The sequence below is a fragment of the Kwoniella europaea genome, chromosome 1 (genome assembly GCF_036810445.1).
Source record: "Kwoniella europaea PYCC6329 chromosome 1, complete sequence".
Lineage (NCBI taxonomy): Eukaryota > Fungi > Basidiomycota > Tremellomycetes > Tremellales > Cryptococcaceae > Kwoniella > Kwoniella europaea.
Window position 1 is genome coordinate 1,389,134 of NC_089487.1, and position 12,100 is coordinate 1,401,233.

Genomic DNA, 12,100 nt, shown 5'->3' on the forward strand with positions numbered 1-12,100 from the left:
TGCTTGAAGTCCCCACGACTGTCGACGGAGACAATACGACCGTCTCGAATTGACAAGTGAGAGTACTGTACGAATATACCATCTCATCTCAATCGTTTGTCCATGTCCACTTTTCACGTCGCTCGCCCGGATCGTCCTCCCCGAGCTACATCACGTGATACGATTACGCCCTCGTCCTTTGTTTCGGCAATACTCGACTGACGATGAGGATGAGATTCCGATGAGAGTCGGTAAGGAATGTTCTGCATATATGGTGAGAAAGATTGATATCTATCTTCCCATACCCAGCTCCAAGCTAGCATAGCATGATATAACACTCCGATCTCACTCCACAATCTAGTATCTCGTATTAAAAATGGACGATCCTGGCCCATCGTCGACCTACTACCGTTCATTCGCCTCCACTGCCGATGGACCAATCCATCCACCTTCACCACCCCAATCACCTCTACTCACACCTTCCCTACCACCTCACCAACACGAAGCGGATCTTTATGCGCTGCTCAACTTACCTAGAGAAGCTAGTGAATCTCAGATTAGAGAGCGGTATAGAACACTAGTCACGACCTTTCATCCTGATCGACAGAAAAATCAACATGATCGATTAATAGCCCACGAGAGGTTTACGGAAATTCAAAGGGCATATGAGATATTGATAGATGATAATAAACGTATGATATATGATCTATTCGGTGAAGAAGGCTTAAAGACTTCTTGGGAACTAGGCCCAAAGAACAAATCGAAGGAAGAATTAAGATCATATTTTATTCAGCAGGCCAATCATAAGAAAATATTAGAACTTGAAAATCTTGTGAAAAGTAAATCTGAAATCGAACTTGTCTTGGATGCACGAGCTGTTTTTCTACCTAAATCATTTTGGAAAGATCCTTCTATCGTATCGCACGATCCGATCTCTAGACTTGGTAGAGTAAGACCTGGTAGATCGATTATAAAACATTCATTTGAAGTTCCCCTTAAGGAAAATCTACAAGTCAGTATAGAAGGACAAGCCCTATCGAGAAATGGGAAAGGAGGATCGAATGTATTAGGAACGATAAAGTATCAGTATTCACCTAGGTTATGGATAGAATTTAGTAGTTCGGCTTTACAACCTCGTGTGGGACGATTGAAAGGGACTTATACGGTTGATGAAGATCAGTATATCACTTGGAATATTGTTCAACAGACTTTGGGTAATCCACCCCAGGTGGGGGTGACGTATGGGAGGAGGTTGTATAGTGATTCGACGGGATTCATATGTGAGTGAGAAGTTTCGTTAGATAATCGGAAGCAGACCAAGTCGTCCTTACTCCAATATTCTTTGTCTTTGTCCCACCCACATACTCTATTATGTCAGTGTTAAACAATCTGCTGACCTCCCACTGCACAGCATACGAGTCCGGCTCCTACTCCCTCGGTCCATGGGGATCCGAATCCCCCCTTTCCGTCCCCTCATCCCTCTCCGTCGGAGTTACTACCACCCGCCGTAACGGAACAGGCTGGACCGTCCAAACTACCGCCGGACTAGGTGCATCTCGCCTAGTGGCAGATTGGTCGACCAAAATCCCCGGTGGACTGAAACTGAAATTTGGTGCAGAAGTCGGATTATCATCTAGTCCTGCACTGTTCATCAACGCTGATGGGAAATTGACGGATAACACGAGGGGTGGAGTGCTGTTGCAGTGTGAGATTGGAGGTGGGATAATCATGAAACTGAAGTGAGTAAATGTCCACCTCCATCGCCCGGTTGTGAGGCTGTAGGATCTATCTGGGTGATAGGGCAGTATGATCGCCCACCTGCGTGAAAAGAATAATGGGATGGATGTGAATGAAACCAGACTTGGGATAAGACGGGAGAGATGGCTGAGCTAATATATATCTTCTCTTTTCACTTCCGCAGATTCAATAGACTAGGACAGAGAATATCAATCCCCATCTTACTGTCTGAAAGACTTTCACCGACCATCTTATTCTGCTCGACCGTATTACCCTCAATAACTTACCTAGGAGCATACAGGTATATAATCTTACCCAACAAGAAGAGACGTCTGAGAGAACGTATAAATGAGCTGAGGGAGGAGAACAAAGATTTCATAATGCAAAAGAAGCATGAAGCGCTAGATGCTGTCTCGCTCATGGAGAGGGAGGTTGAGAAGAAGATTAGGACAGAGAGGGAAAGGAATGGTGAGTGGTTTGTTTTTCTTACCCGTGAAGTGTAATAGAACGGGATCAGATGTTAGAATATAACATCTCAGACTAGGGAGATGGGACACGCGTAACGCTCATATGCTGAGGTTTCGGTGTAATCTTCCAGGCTTGATAATCGTTTCTGCCCACTATGGCCCATCCTCATCATTTACATCGAGAGGTATCAAGCAATCGGAGAAAGAAGATGAGGAAGAGATAATAGATGTAACTGTTCCGGTTCAAGCTTTAGTACAGGATAGTAAATTGTATATACCGGGTGGGAAAGGTAAATTCAACATTATAGGATTTTGGGTATGTTCGACTGTGTTCCTCTCTCCTCTTTCTTTGTAGATAGCTACGGTAGCTGATAAGTTGATTGACTTATGATATAGGATCCATGTATTGGCGAAAACAAATCGCTAAGAGTCAGATATTTGTTTAGAGGTAAATTACATGAAGTGACGGTTGGAGATACGATATCTCTCAGAGCTCCTGTCAAAGGTATGTGTCTTCCTCGCCACTTAAACTTTCTTTACAAAAGCAGAAGAAGCTGATTTGCTGGAATGATTTGATTTAGCTCACGCATTGGATGACGTATAAAGTATAGCATACTTGCATACAATACTTATGCATCTTGATTATGCAGGATGGCATATGTCGTAGTTCTGACTGAGCTGGTATACCAAGAGAATGACAAGACCGATAAGATTAGGATCTGGTGCCTGAATGATAAGTACGTATGTGGATTGGATTTGATCGTAAACACAAAGCCAAACCAATACATCTTCTGTTCTTGAACGACGTCACTGTATCAATAAGAGGAAGAAGAACAAGAGCATCATAGACTCATCTGATCAACTGACATGGGATATCGATATAAACCATCCTTTGGACTAACATCATAACACTGAAAGATTGTCGTTAGAGCTGTGGTACTGATCCAAACCCAAAGGATGGGTTGTAAGGTCCAGAGCGTCACGATAGGAGAATGAGAATGACGACGATGATTCAGATCAAGTTGTAGTTGATTGATGTCATCTACTCATCTATACAAACAAAAACACGTGTAGTACGAACAGGTATAGGAATACCAATCACATATAAACCCATCCTTATTCTCTTCTTCTCTTCCTCTTTCTCTTTTTCGCTTCAACCTACTCATATTCCCTCTTTCATTCTCTGATACTAAACCAATTCGAGAATACAACACCGAATCAACATGGCCACTCCAGCTAGTCCCGCTGCTACAGTCACCAACCCTACCATGCCAGGTACCATCGATCCTCATACTGGTACAACCACCACCGGTGCACATGACATTGAGAAAGGTTGGTTCTGACTTCCTTCCCCCCATACTATACTCTCCATTCTTTCCACCCTCTCACGCATACACTCAAGGCTGACTATATTTGCCCTGCTTTAGGCCAAAGACACCAAGGACTTGGTCACGGACACGGCCAAGGACATATCGATCCGAGACTCAACGAAGCTCAGCCTGGTTTCCCAGTATATCAAAAATCAAGAGCTAATCCTGCTCCTCTTGGTAAGTTTGACTGAGACGAAGCCTTGCCACCCACTTCTTATCCTTCAGAATCGCTCCAGTCTATCTTATGACTTCTCATGTCGTCCACTCTTGAACTCCCCACCTACTAGATTCGTATCCTTTGATCAAATGGGCAAAAACGGTCAGCTGACGTGAGATCACGATAGGTCTATTCGCTTTTGCCACTACCACTTTGTTGTTCTCACTCATCAATGCTCACGTGAGTACTCTGCATATTTATACCTTCGCGTTCGAACGAAGAGGAAGTCACCTGCTGACAGTGTGCTCTCATCAACAGGCCAGACATGTCACTCAACAGTCAGTCTACCATTTTTCCTTGTCTCGACAAGTGAGCTCATAAATAATAGCGAGCTGATGTGATATCCTGTTGTCTAGAAACATCGCCGTAGGAATGTCATTCGCCCTCGGTGGTCTGGCTCAATTCGTAGCTGGTATCTTCGAATTCTGCGTTGGCAATACCTTCGGTATGACTGCGTTCTGCGGGTGAGCTAATCGATCATATCTGACGATAGGCAATACATCAGCTCATAAATTTGTTTGCAATCTTAAATAGCTACGGTGCTTTCTCATTCTCGATTGCCATTTCCTACTGGTAAGTTATGCCCCATTCATCGAAGTTCAGTATAGGTAATTGCCAAGTGTCAATACCTCAGGCCATCTTCAGGTGTTCTGACCACCTACGCACCTACCCCGCTCGACCCATTCAGACTCAACGCGGCTATCGGACTCTTCCTCATGTGTTGGTTCATCTTCACCTTTGTCCTCTGGCTCGGAACCTTCAGGTCCAGTGTCGTACTTTGTGGAACATGTCAGTATTGTATGGTCAAATGAAATCCAGAGCGTCTTTACTAATCTGTGCCGCTCACCTAGTCTTCTTCTTCTGGCTTTCACTCCTTCTCCTCGCCTCTGGATACATGGCCAATAAAGTAGGAGTTATCAAAGCTGGCGGTGAGTCCTAAATTGATTATCTTAGAAGAGAACATATTGCTGATCTCGTACTATCTATAATCATAGGCTGGATGGGAATCATCACTTCGCTTATGGCTTTCTACGTCGGTGCTCACAGTTTCCTCACTGCCGAAGCTGCTCCGATTCAACTTCCCGTGAGCTGAAAGGATCTAGGTGATTAAGATCGATGTAGCTGATCATGTCTTTCCTGTATAGAACCCAAGTCTAGCCAGGAAGCGAGTCTGAATTGTATCACACTCTGCTCAGATGGAATACGCCTCTGCCTTATGCGCTAGACACATTCTTCCTCAACTCAACTGTATCCTATAATCAACTTCTATACTGTATCCTATTTTTAAAGAATGAAAGCAGAAGAAAATCAATGAGAATTATCACTCGTAACTTGGTGGCTGATCATGTTATTGTGAATTATAATATCAACGATTGAAATACATTTTAATGCATTTTCGTATCTTATCCAATTTGCAGCAAGTGAATGACATTGATTATATGCATTGTGAGACAAAGATAAGTTACAACATATTATATGACCAATAGTTAATTCACTTCCAACTCGTTCCCATTCCCATCTAATTGACTTAACGCCAAAGTCTTTTCTACATCTTTCAAAGTTCTCAGCAATCTAGCATTTTTCAAAGCTTTAGATTCTTTCTTCCGCTGTGAATCAGGAGATGTATTTTCATCGGTCCTATTTCTCTTCTTGTTCGTCCCATTCTCCCGAATTGGCGATCGCGATACACCGATTTGCATTGTTGTCGTTGTCGTTTGTGAGTGAGACGAATCATCGTTAGACGAAGGTAGAGGCATGAATATACTGTTCATGATTTCGTTCATCTTCTTCTCATAAGACCTTTGTAAATTTCTCAAATATGATTTAAGGTGAGAATCAATTCCACCTAATTTACTGTTCTCATCAGGGAAAAACCTCAATTCAATTGTCGTATCTTTCAATTCGCCTAAAACCAGATATGAGATTGATCTTAAGATTGTGATTATTGGTGATAATGCTATCTCACGCGAGTCAGTCATGCCTTCGTGCTTCGATAGTGATTGTAAAAGATTGACTCGACTCACGTTGACCCAGGAATGCAGCTTGTCGTAAAGGCGTGATCGATAAATCCAAATCATCTATACCTTTCAACAAGTCATTCTCGGAATATTCAACTATCCTTTCAACCAATTCGAATGGTCTATCAAAAATAAAACAAACATCAATTATTATATCGTCATTATGGAAGTCGTGATTGCCGATGAACTTACAATTCATCTTTCTCCTCTTTGAAATCCGGTAACACAATCGGATCCCACTTCTCCTCATCTTCCAAATGTAATGGTCCCAAAGTTGATCGGGTCAACTGCGGAATCGAATTGATCAATTCGATTCCACGGGTGAATATCGACGAAGCGAGATTGATATCTTTTGGTTTTTGAGTCAGGTGGATAAGTGAGATATCAAGGTATCTTTGCCATGTTGGATATAAGGTAGATATCACGTCTGTAGATATCGGGAAAGAACAAAATCAGTATTCTACTTTGCTCCGTTTCGCTGTGGGTCGCGCAGGATGATGGAAATCACTCACCATTCAATCGAATCACCAACTGTTCCTTGATGGTCAAATCGGGGATGGCAACTTCCAAAGCCTTCGAGAACCTTTCATCTAGATCATCCGAGTAATGTAGAGACACGAGAGCTTTCCTGGTGAACATTTCTAATTCTTCTGAGATTTGTAACTATGACACATACACAGAAACAGAAATTTTGGTCAGTTTTCTCCTTCCCTTTTAACATGTATAATATGATGCATATAAACTCACCCTTTCACCCAAGTCTTCTATACTTTCTTGTTCCCAGCTCAAAATCAATAACGAAGGGATGTATCGATTTGTCGAAGCTTGTAAACCTTTAACAAAAACTCCTATTCTATCTTGACAATCCGTTATATTCCTATCACCGCAACACGTCAGTCAGTCATGTTCACTGATGTCACACTGAACTTACTGAGCATTCTTTACTTCGTCATCCGTCTTGAGTGGAACTTCAAAAACGTATAATCCAATCGAACACCAACCTGGTAACTTGCTCTTGCCCGCTTCCAAGATCTTACTTTCGTACATCACTCCATTAATCACATAATTCTCTTCTTCCTCTACATCATGTCCATCTCGACGATTGGGCTGTAAGAATTTACGATTTAACCAATCTTGTACCTGTTTATCTGGCGGTGAACCGAATTCTCCTTCTTCGTCCCCTGGGGTAGGGATAGAGACGATAGTGTGAAAAGCAGGTAAGAAAGTTGATTCTGATGATGCCTGAGGTGAGAGGAATGGTCCAACATGTTTAATTATTGATAATAAAAATGTCGATGGTGAAAAGAAATTGTCTTTGGTTCTTTCAGCCTATAACATAAACCAACAAAGACAAAGTCAGCTCAATTACCCAAGTATAGGACGAGGTCAAGCTCACATGATTGATTTCAATGTCAATTTGAAGACTATCCAATCGTTCGATCTCTAATGACATGTCAATATCACTTATAGGAGTCGTCGTATCACTCCTGGATACAGCCGGTAAAGATGAGATAGACTTGCTCAATCCCATTCCATTGAGGTAGGTGTACATGTTGACACGCTTCTTCTCTGATTGTTCTCTATTCTGTCGTTGAAGCTTAGCCCAGGATTTCCAATACCTTATAGCTCGTCTGGTGAGATACCTTCTCTTCAATTCCTCCAACACGGCCACTCTTGCGATTCGTTCAGTCTCATGATCGACCAGCTGGTGGAATACTCCTTGAGACCAATGCAAGATGGCTTCTGAGCGTAGGACTTTCCGACGTTGATATTCCGTAGCTGCTTTTTGCTGTTTCACATATCTAGTGAGGTCTGCCGAAAGGTGATCTTCAATCATGGATTGAATCACCTCGTCAACCAACATATCGCATATTTCCGGTAAGGCATTGAGTTGCTCTTCTCGTTGTTTGTGAACATCTGCAAGTGATTTACGCAAGACACTGGAAGACAGTTTCGCTGTTGAGGAGGAGAGTACGGATGATGCCGTTCTTTTCCTTTGTCGAGTGGGCGAGAACGTGGACTCAGTCAAAGGTGAAGTAGCCACTGAAGAGATCGGTTTGGGTACGCTGAAAGGTGGTAATGTCGGTGAAGCGGCTTTGGTGGGAAGTAGTGGTGGTAGGGATGGAACCGGGGCGGTGGATGATGATGGCAACGATGTAGCAGCAGGCGAAGGCGCAGAGAAGAAACCGGCAGATGAGAAAAGCGGGGCTTTGGCTGGTGGAGCAGAGTCCTCTTCTGCTGATCGCTTCTTCTTTGAGCTGGTTTTTGGAGCCTGTTGAGGTGTAAAAGTGAAAGACGGGGAGGGGGCTGCTGGCTTGTCTTGAGGGGCGACCTTGTTGAAGATACTATCGGTACGATTCAGGGCATCGCCTACTTCTTTCGTTGTGTATGGGTATGGCTCAGCGAATATGCCCTTAGTGGGACCTGCTAGTAGAGGTGGAGGACCGGGAATGAGTTCCTTATTCTTCTTTGCTATCACATCGGGGTGATCGGGAGGGGGACAGAATGACTTGAAGATTGTGGGTTCTGTCTTGGGTACCCGCTGAACAGGAGCGGGAGCAGGCGAACGTGGAGGCTTGAACGAGAATGCAGACGTCGATGTTGGAGTGGAAATAAATGTGGGTTTTGGCGCGGTAAATACGTTCGTTGCAGTGGGTCGTGTTGGTTGGATGTTTGTCGTTCCTTCGATTTGAACACCAGCTTGTCCATTCACTATATCCACATAGCTTGCATTCCCTCTCTTTTCCGTGATCAACTTCCATCTTCTAGTATGTGGAGCATCTTTATTATCATCGTATGGTGAACCGAGATTAATCAGAGCACCAATAGGTCCGCTGTCATCTTCGTAAATCTCGAAACCAAATCTTCTTGAAATATCAATCGATTCTTGATCCGGATTCTTATTGAGGAAATCAATATCATCCCAAGCCGAATCTTCATTTTCTTGTTCTTCACATCCCAATATCCTATTCAACGTATTGAGCAAGATCATCTTCCTTTCTATGATTTCTCCCATCTCATTGACTCTAATTGCATCAGTCTTTAAAGCAGGATAAGGTCTTCTTAATGCTCTGATTGCGCTTCTCCTCATCTCCCTTAATCGGATCTCCACCAAACATGCTAATAAATAAGGTATCTTGGGTTGTTTGAGCAACTTGACAAATCTCGTTATCAGATTCATCCCTAGTTCGGCATTATGTTTAGATCCTTCTTTCTGAGTATCAAAGTTTCTCTGAGCGGCTCGTCGGATTTCCCATGCCATTTTGACTAGAGGGTGATCGAGGATGAGTGATGGAAGCTCTGAAAATGGGATGGAAACGGATTTCGAATTGAGGTCGTAGATTAACATGTAAGCTGTAAATTCAGCTTCGTTAGGACATGGCGCTTCGATGCCTAGTTCTTCTCGTCGATCGTTATAGTGTTGTCGTAGACTCGTGAAACCTTTATTTTCCAGTTTCGCCAATCAGTCATATAGTATCTACTGTTATTTCTAAACACTTACATCGGTTCAATTCGGCAGAATCGATATGCATATCGACATTCGTCCCACTTTCTTCTTGTAATTCCCTCAAACACAGGATATGCCATCTTGCGATCCTCTCGAAGCTTGCTATAGCCTCTTCATGTCCCCAGCTACTCTGCATGGCGAACTCTTTCCTTATGGCTCTAGTTCTATCACGGATGAATCCAGCCGAGTATCCCAGGGCTTTCCGAGGTGTAGCGGGCGACGTTGAAGTGGAAGGGGGGAGCGTTGGCATGATGACGGAAAATAGGTAATCGAGTGTTCGCTGAACACCATACCAAACTTAAGCACTGCTGCTTATGGCAATAAGGGCGTGGGGAGACTCACGACGAGAGTAGCTGGAGTTCTCAGATCCGAAGGTAAGATAGCAGAATCACCATGACCTGCACCAGCATCTGATCTAGAATAGGCAGCGACGGCTTTTGAGGGGTCCATCCTTCCTTCGGATCCCTACGATAACACAAGAGCATCAGCCATCTTCGACTCCCTTCAATGGTGTCTTGTAATTTGACACTGCGACTGACCATCTTCTCAAATGGATGAACTTCTCTCGTATATTCTCTAAATTCCCTCTCATACTCTGAACACATCATTTCACAAGTACCTCGCATATCCACCGCATCTCCCAATTCAGTCTTACCGACTTTGATCAATCCCTGTTGCTCGAATGCCTTCCTCTCTTTGATACGCATCTCCTCGAGCTATACACCCCAAAGAAGCAGGATCAGCTCAAAGTCCTCTGTTCATTTTGTTCTAGCTTTATGAAGATCCGTACCTGCTTGTACCTGTTGCCCGGTAAGACTTTATTGAACCTTGCTGCTCGAGCAGCGAGTTTGGAAGCCTTACGAGAATCATCCTCGCCATCTGGGTTCCCGGAGTCCAGGGCGGATATAGCAGCAGGCATGGTGGACCGTAGGTTGCTGTGCCGAAAGCGACGGACAGTGATCACTCGGGAAGTCGAGCTGTTCGAATCTTGTTATTGTGGGTAAAGAGCCATCTGCGGATGATCTCTTGTAGTACCACCGCTTGTCTTCCAGCGGACTTGGCCTTCTGCTTGTCAATGGTTGTGATCTCTTCTCTGCTATTGAGATTGGTCTGGAGGATAGAGCACCACCTCAGAATCGTCTTTCGATATTCGAGATTCGCGTCATGTCATGTTGTAACCTAACAATCGTTATCACACACCCATAAAGCACCACGTGGGACTTGAATGATGTGGCATTCATTTGGGTATATGCCTTTCTTTCTTTTCGACCATCCCCGACCGTCAGTGAGAAGTCAATGTAAAAAGGTCTGAAAACATCAAACACATATCATATCCATGTGCAATTTCTGAACTGATATAGTCTGCTCAGATCAGTCAACAGCAACATGGCCCGACCGTTGAGATCTATATTCACTGGTGAGCTGAATTTTCACCAATTGACCGAATGATCGAACCAAGCTGACATTTCTTCTCAGTCGCCCAGACATCTATCGCTGGACCATCTTCCCTCAGACCTTTGAACCCTTCCCTAAAAGTTGCGTCGCCTTATCAGAATCAAGTCCGAACGTGAGTCAATCAAATCAATCGCATCTCCAAATCAGAATTGCAGTAGTACGTGTACTCAAAGTATGTTATACCTATCATAGCGCATTCAACCTGTCCGGATGGGATCGATACCTACCTAAACTCCCTCGATGGACGGAAAATGAGAAGGAAAAAGAAGCTACCGCAAATGCCTCGCAGGGTCAAGCTGAGGAAGGAGGAGTGAAGATGGTCGAAGATAAAGGTGTGGCTACCAGCGAGGAAGGGTCGACGGGCGGTTTGTTCGACGAATTCTCGAAAGATAAGGAGGAAGATGGAACAGGGAAGAAAAGGAGGAAGAGAGGTGATGTACCTTGGACCGAGGTGAGTAATGCCTCTGAAAGCTGTCCATGGTGTGGGCTCCCTGTACCTAAATCGAGAGACAGACATTTCCATCGATCGATCCATACCTTACAAAAACATAATATTATGAGTTGACTGACTGATTGACACCATTTCCGACTCCTGTGATAGCACAAATACTCTTCAGCCTTACATAAAATCTCGCACCGAAAACTTAACGATCTCTCTCGACAAATATCCAACTTACCCATCGACGAGGCTATCGTCCAAATGCAATTCTCTGAAAAGAGACCTTCATCATGGATCAAATCGACTTTAGCATTATCAAGGGATCACGCAATGGACAAAGGTCTGGATAGATCGAAATTGGTTGTTGGTAAGTCTATACACATCGTCGTTTCAATTGTGTTTGTACTGATTCGTGGTTATTAGCCGAAACATGGGTATCTAAAGGACCTAAGATCGCTCGACTGGATATTAAAGGAAGAGGTAAATACGGTATCAAACATCATCCATCTTCCAAAATCCACGTTGTCCTAAGAGAAGGTAAAACCCACGAAGAGAAATTGCAAGATAAGTTTATCAAAGATTTAAGGAAGGTTAGAAGTGCAGGTGTGGTTAGGGAAGATGGGAAAATAAGGAGGAAAGTGGTCAGTGGATGGACTTGGTAGTTCTTAGTATTTCACTATGCATACATCATATTAAATCAATCATCCTGCGTTCTCGCTCTGGGATTGAGGAGAAGATTTTTGCGCATTCAAATGAATTTGGTCAATCATGGTGCAGTTGCAGAAAGACACAAATCGGCCTTTAAATGTATAGGATTGTCATGTGTAGAGTGTAATTTCCACATCAATTCATGTAGCATATCGATGCATTTACTGCATATTTATATATATTCCTTCTTCCGCCCTGATCT

The 12,100-nt window shown here is 43.6% G+C and overlaps 4 protein-coding genes across 4 annotated transcripts; 3 read left to right on the plus strand and 1 right to left on the minus strand.

The window, feature by feature from the left end:
• Positions 1 to 355: 355 nt before the first annotated feature.
• Positions 356 to 2,787, plus strand: V865_000514 (uncharacterized protein; the record flags this gene model as incomplete). Its single annotated transcript, XM_066224344.1, has 6 exons — positions 356 to 1,259; positions 1,391 to 1,718; positions 1,901 to 2,184; positions 2,315 to 2,499; positions 2,580 to 2,688; positions 2,765 to 2,787. The coding sequence occupies 6 exons, from the start codon at positions 356 to 358 to the stop codon at positions 2,785 to 2,787; spliced, it is 1,833 nt and encodes a 610-aa protein (XP_066080441.1).
• A 619-nt stretch (positions 2,788 to 3,406) lies between these two features.
• On the plus strand, positions 3,407 to 4,945 carry V865_000515 (uncharacterized protein; the record flags this gene model as incomplete). Its single annotated transcript, XM_066224345.1, has 10 exons — positions 3,407 to 3,515; positions 3,611 to 3,730; positions 3,898 to 3,950; positions 4,029 to 4,048; positions 4,127 to 4,234; positions 4,305 to 4,343; positions 4,405 to 4,559; positions 4,622 to 4,699; positions 4,766 to 4,854; positions 4,916 to 4,945. 10 exons carry the CDS (start codon positions 3,407 to 3,409, stop codon positions 4,943 to 4,945), a joined length of 801 nt encoding a protein of 266 aa, XP_066080442.1.
• A 312-nt stretch (positions 4,946 to 5,257) lies between these two features.
• Positions 5,258 to 10,215, minus strand: V865_000516 (uncharacterized protein; the record flags this gene model as incomplete). Its single annotated transcript, XM_066224346.1, has 11 exons — positions 5,258 to 5,727; positions 5,795 to 5,910; positions 5,981 to 6,215; positions 6,301 to 6,451; positions 6,536 to 6,665; positions 6,720 to 7,117; positions 7,185 to 9,229; positions 9,291 to 9,576; positions 9,639 to 9,761; positions 9,836 to 10,012; positions 10,087 to 10,215. The coding sequence occupies 11 exons, from the start codon at positions 10,213 to 10,215 to the stop codon at positions 5,258 to 5,260; spliced, it is 4,260 nt and encodes a 1,419-aa protein (XP_066080443.1).
• Positions 10,216 to 10,682: 467 nt separating this feature from the next.
• On the plus strand, positions 10,683 to 11,852 carry V865_000517 (uncharacterized protein; the record flags this gene model as incomplete). The annotated part of the gene is made up of 5 exons (XM_066224347.1): positions 10,683 to 10,713; positions 10,773 to 10,863; positions 10,944 to 11,202; positions 11,353 to 11,557; positions 11,614 to 11,852. The coding sequence occupies 5 exons, from the start codon at positions 10,683 to 10,685 to the stop codon at positions 11,850 to 11,852; spliced, it is 825 nt and encodes a 274-aa protein (XP_066080444.1).
• Between the last annotated feature and the right edge of the window lie 248 nt (positions 11,853 to 12,100).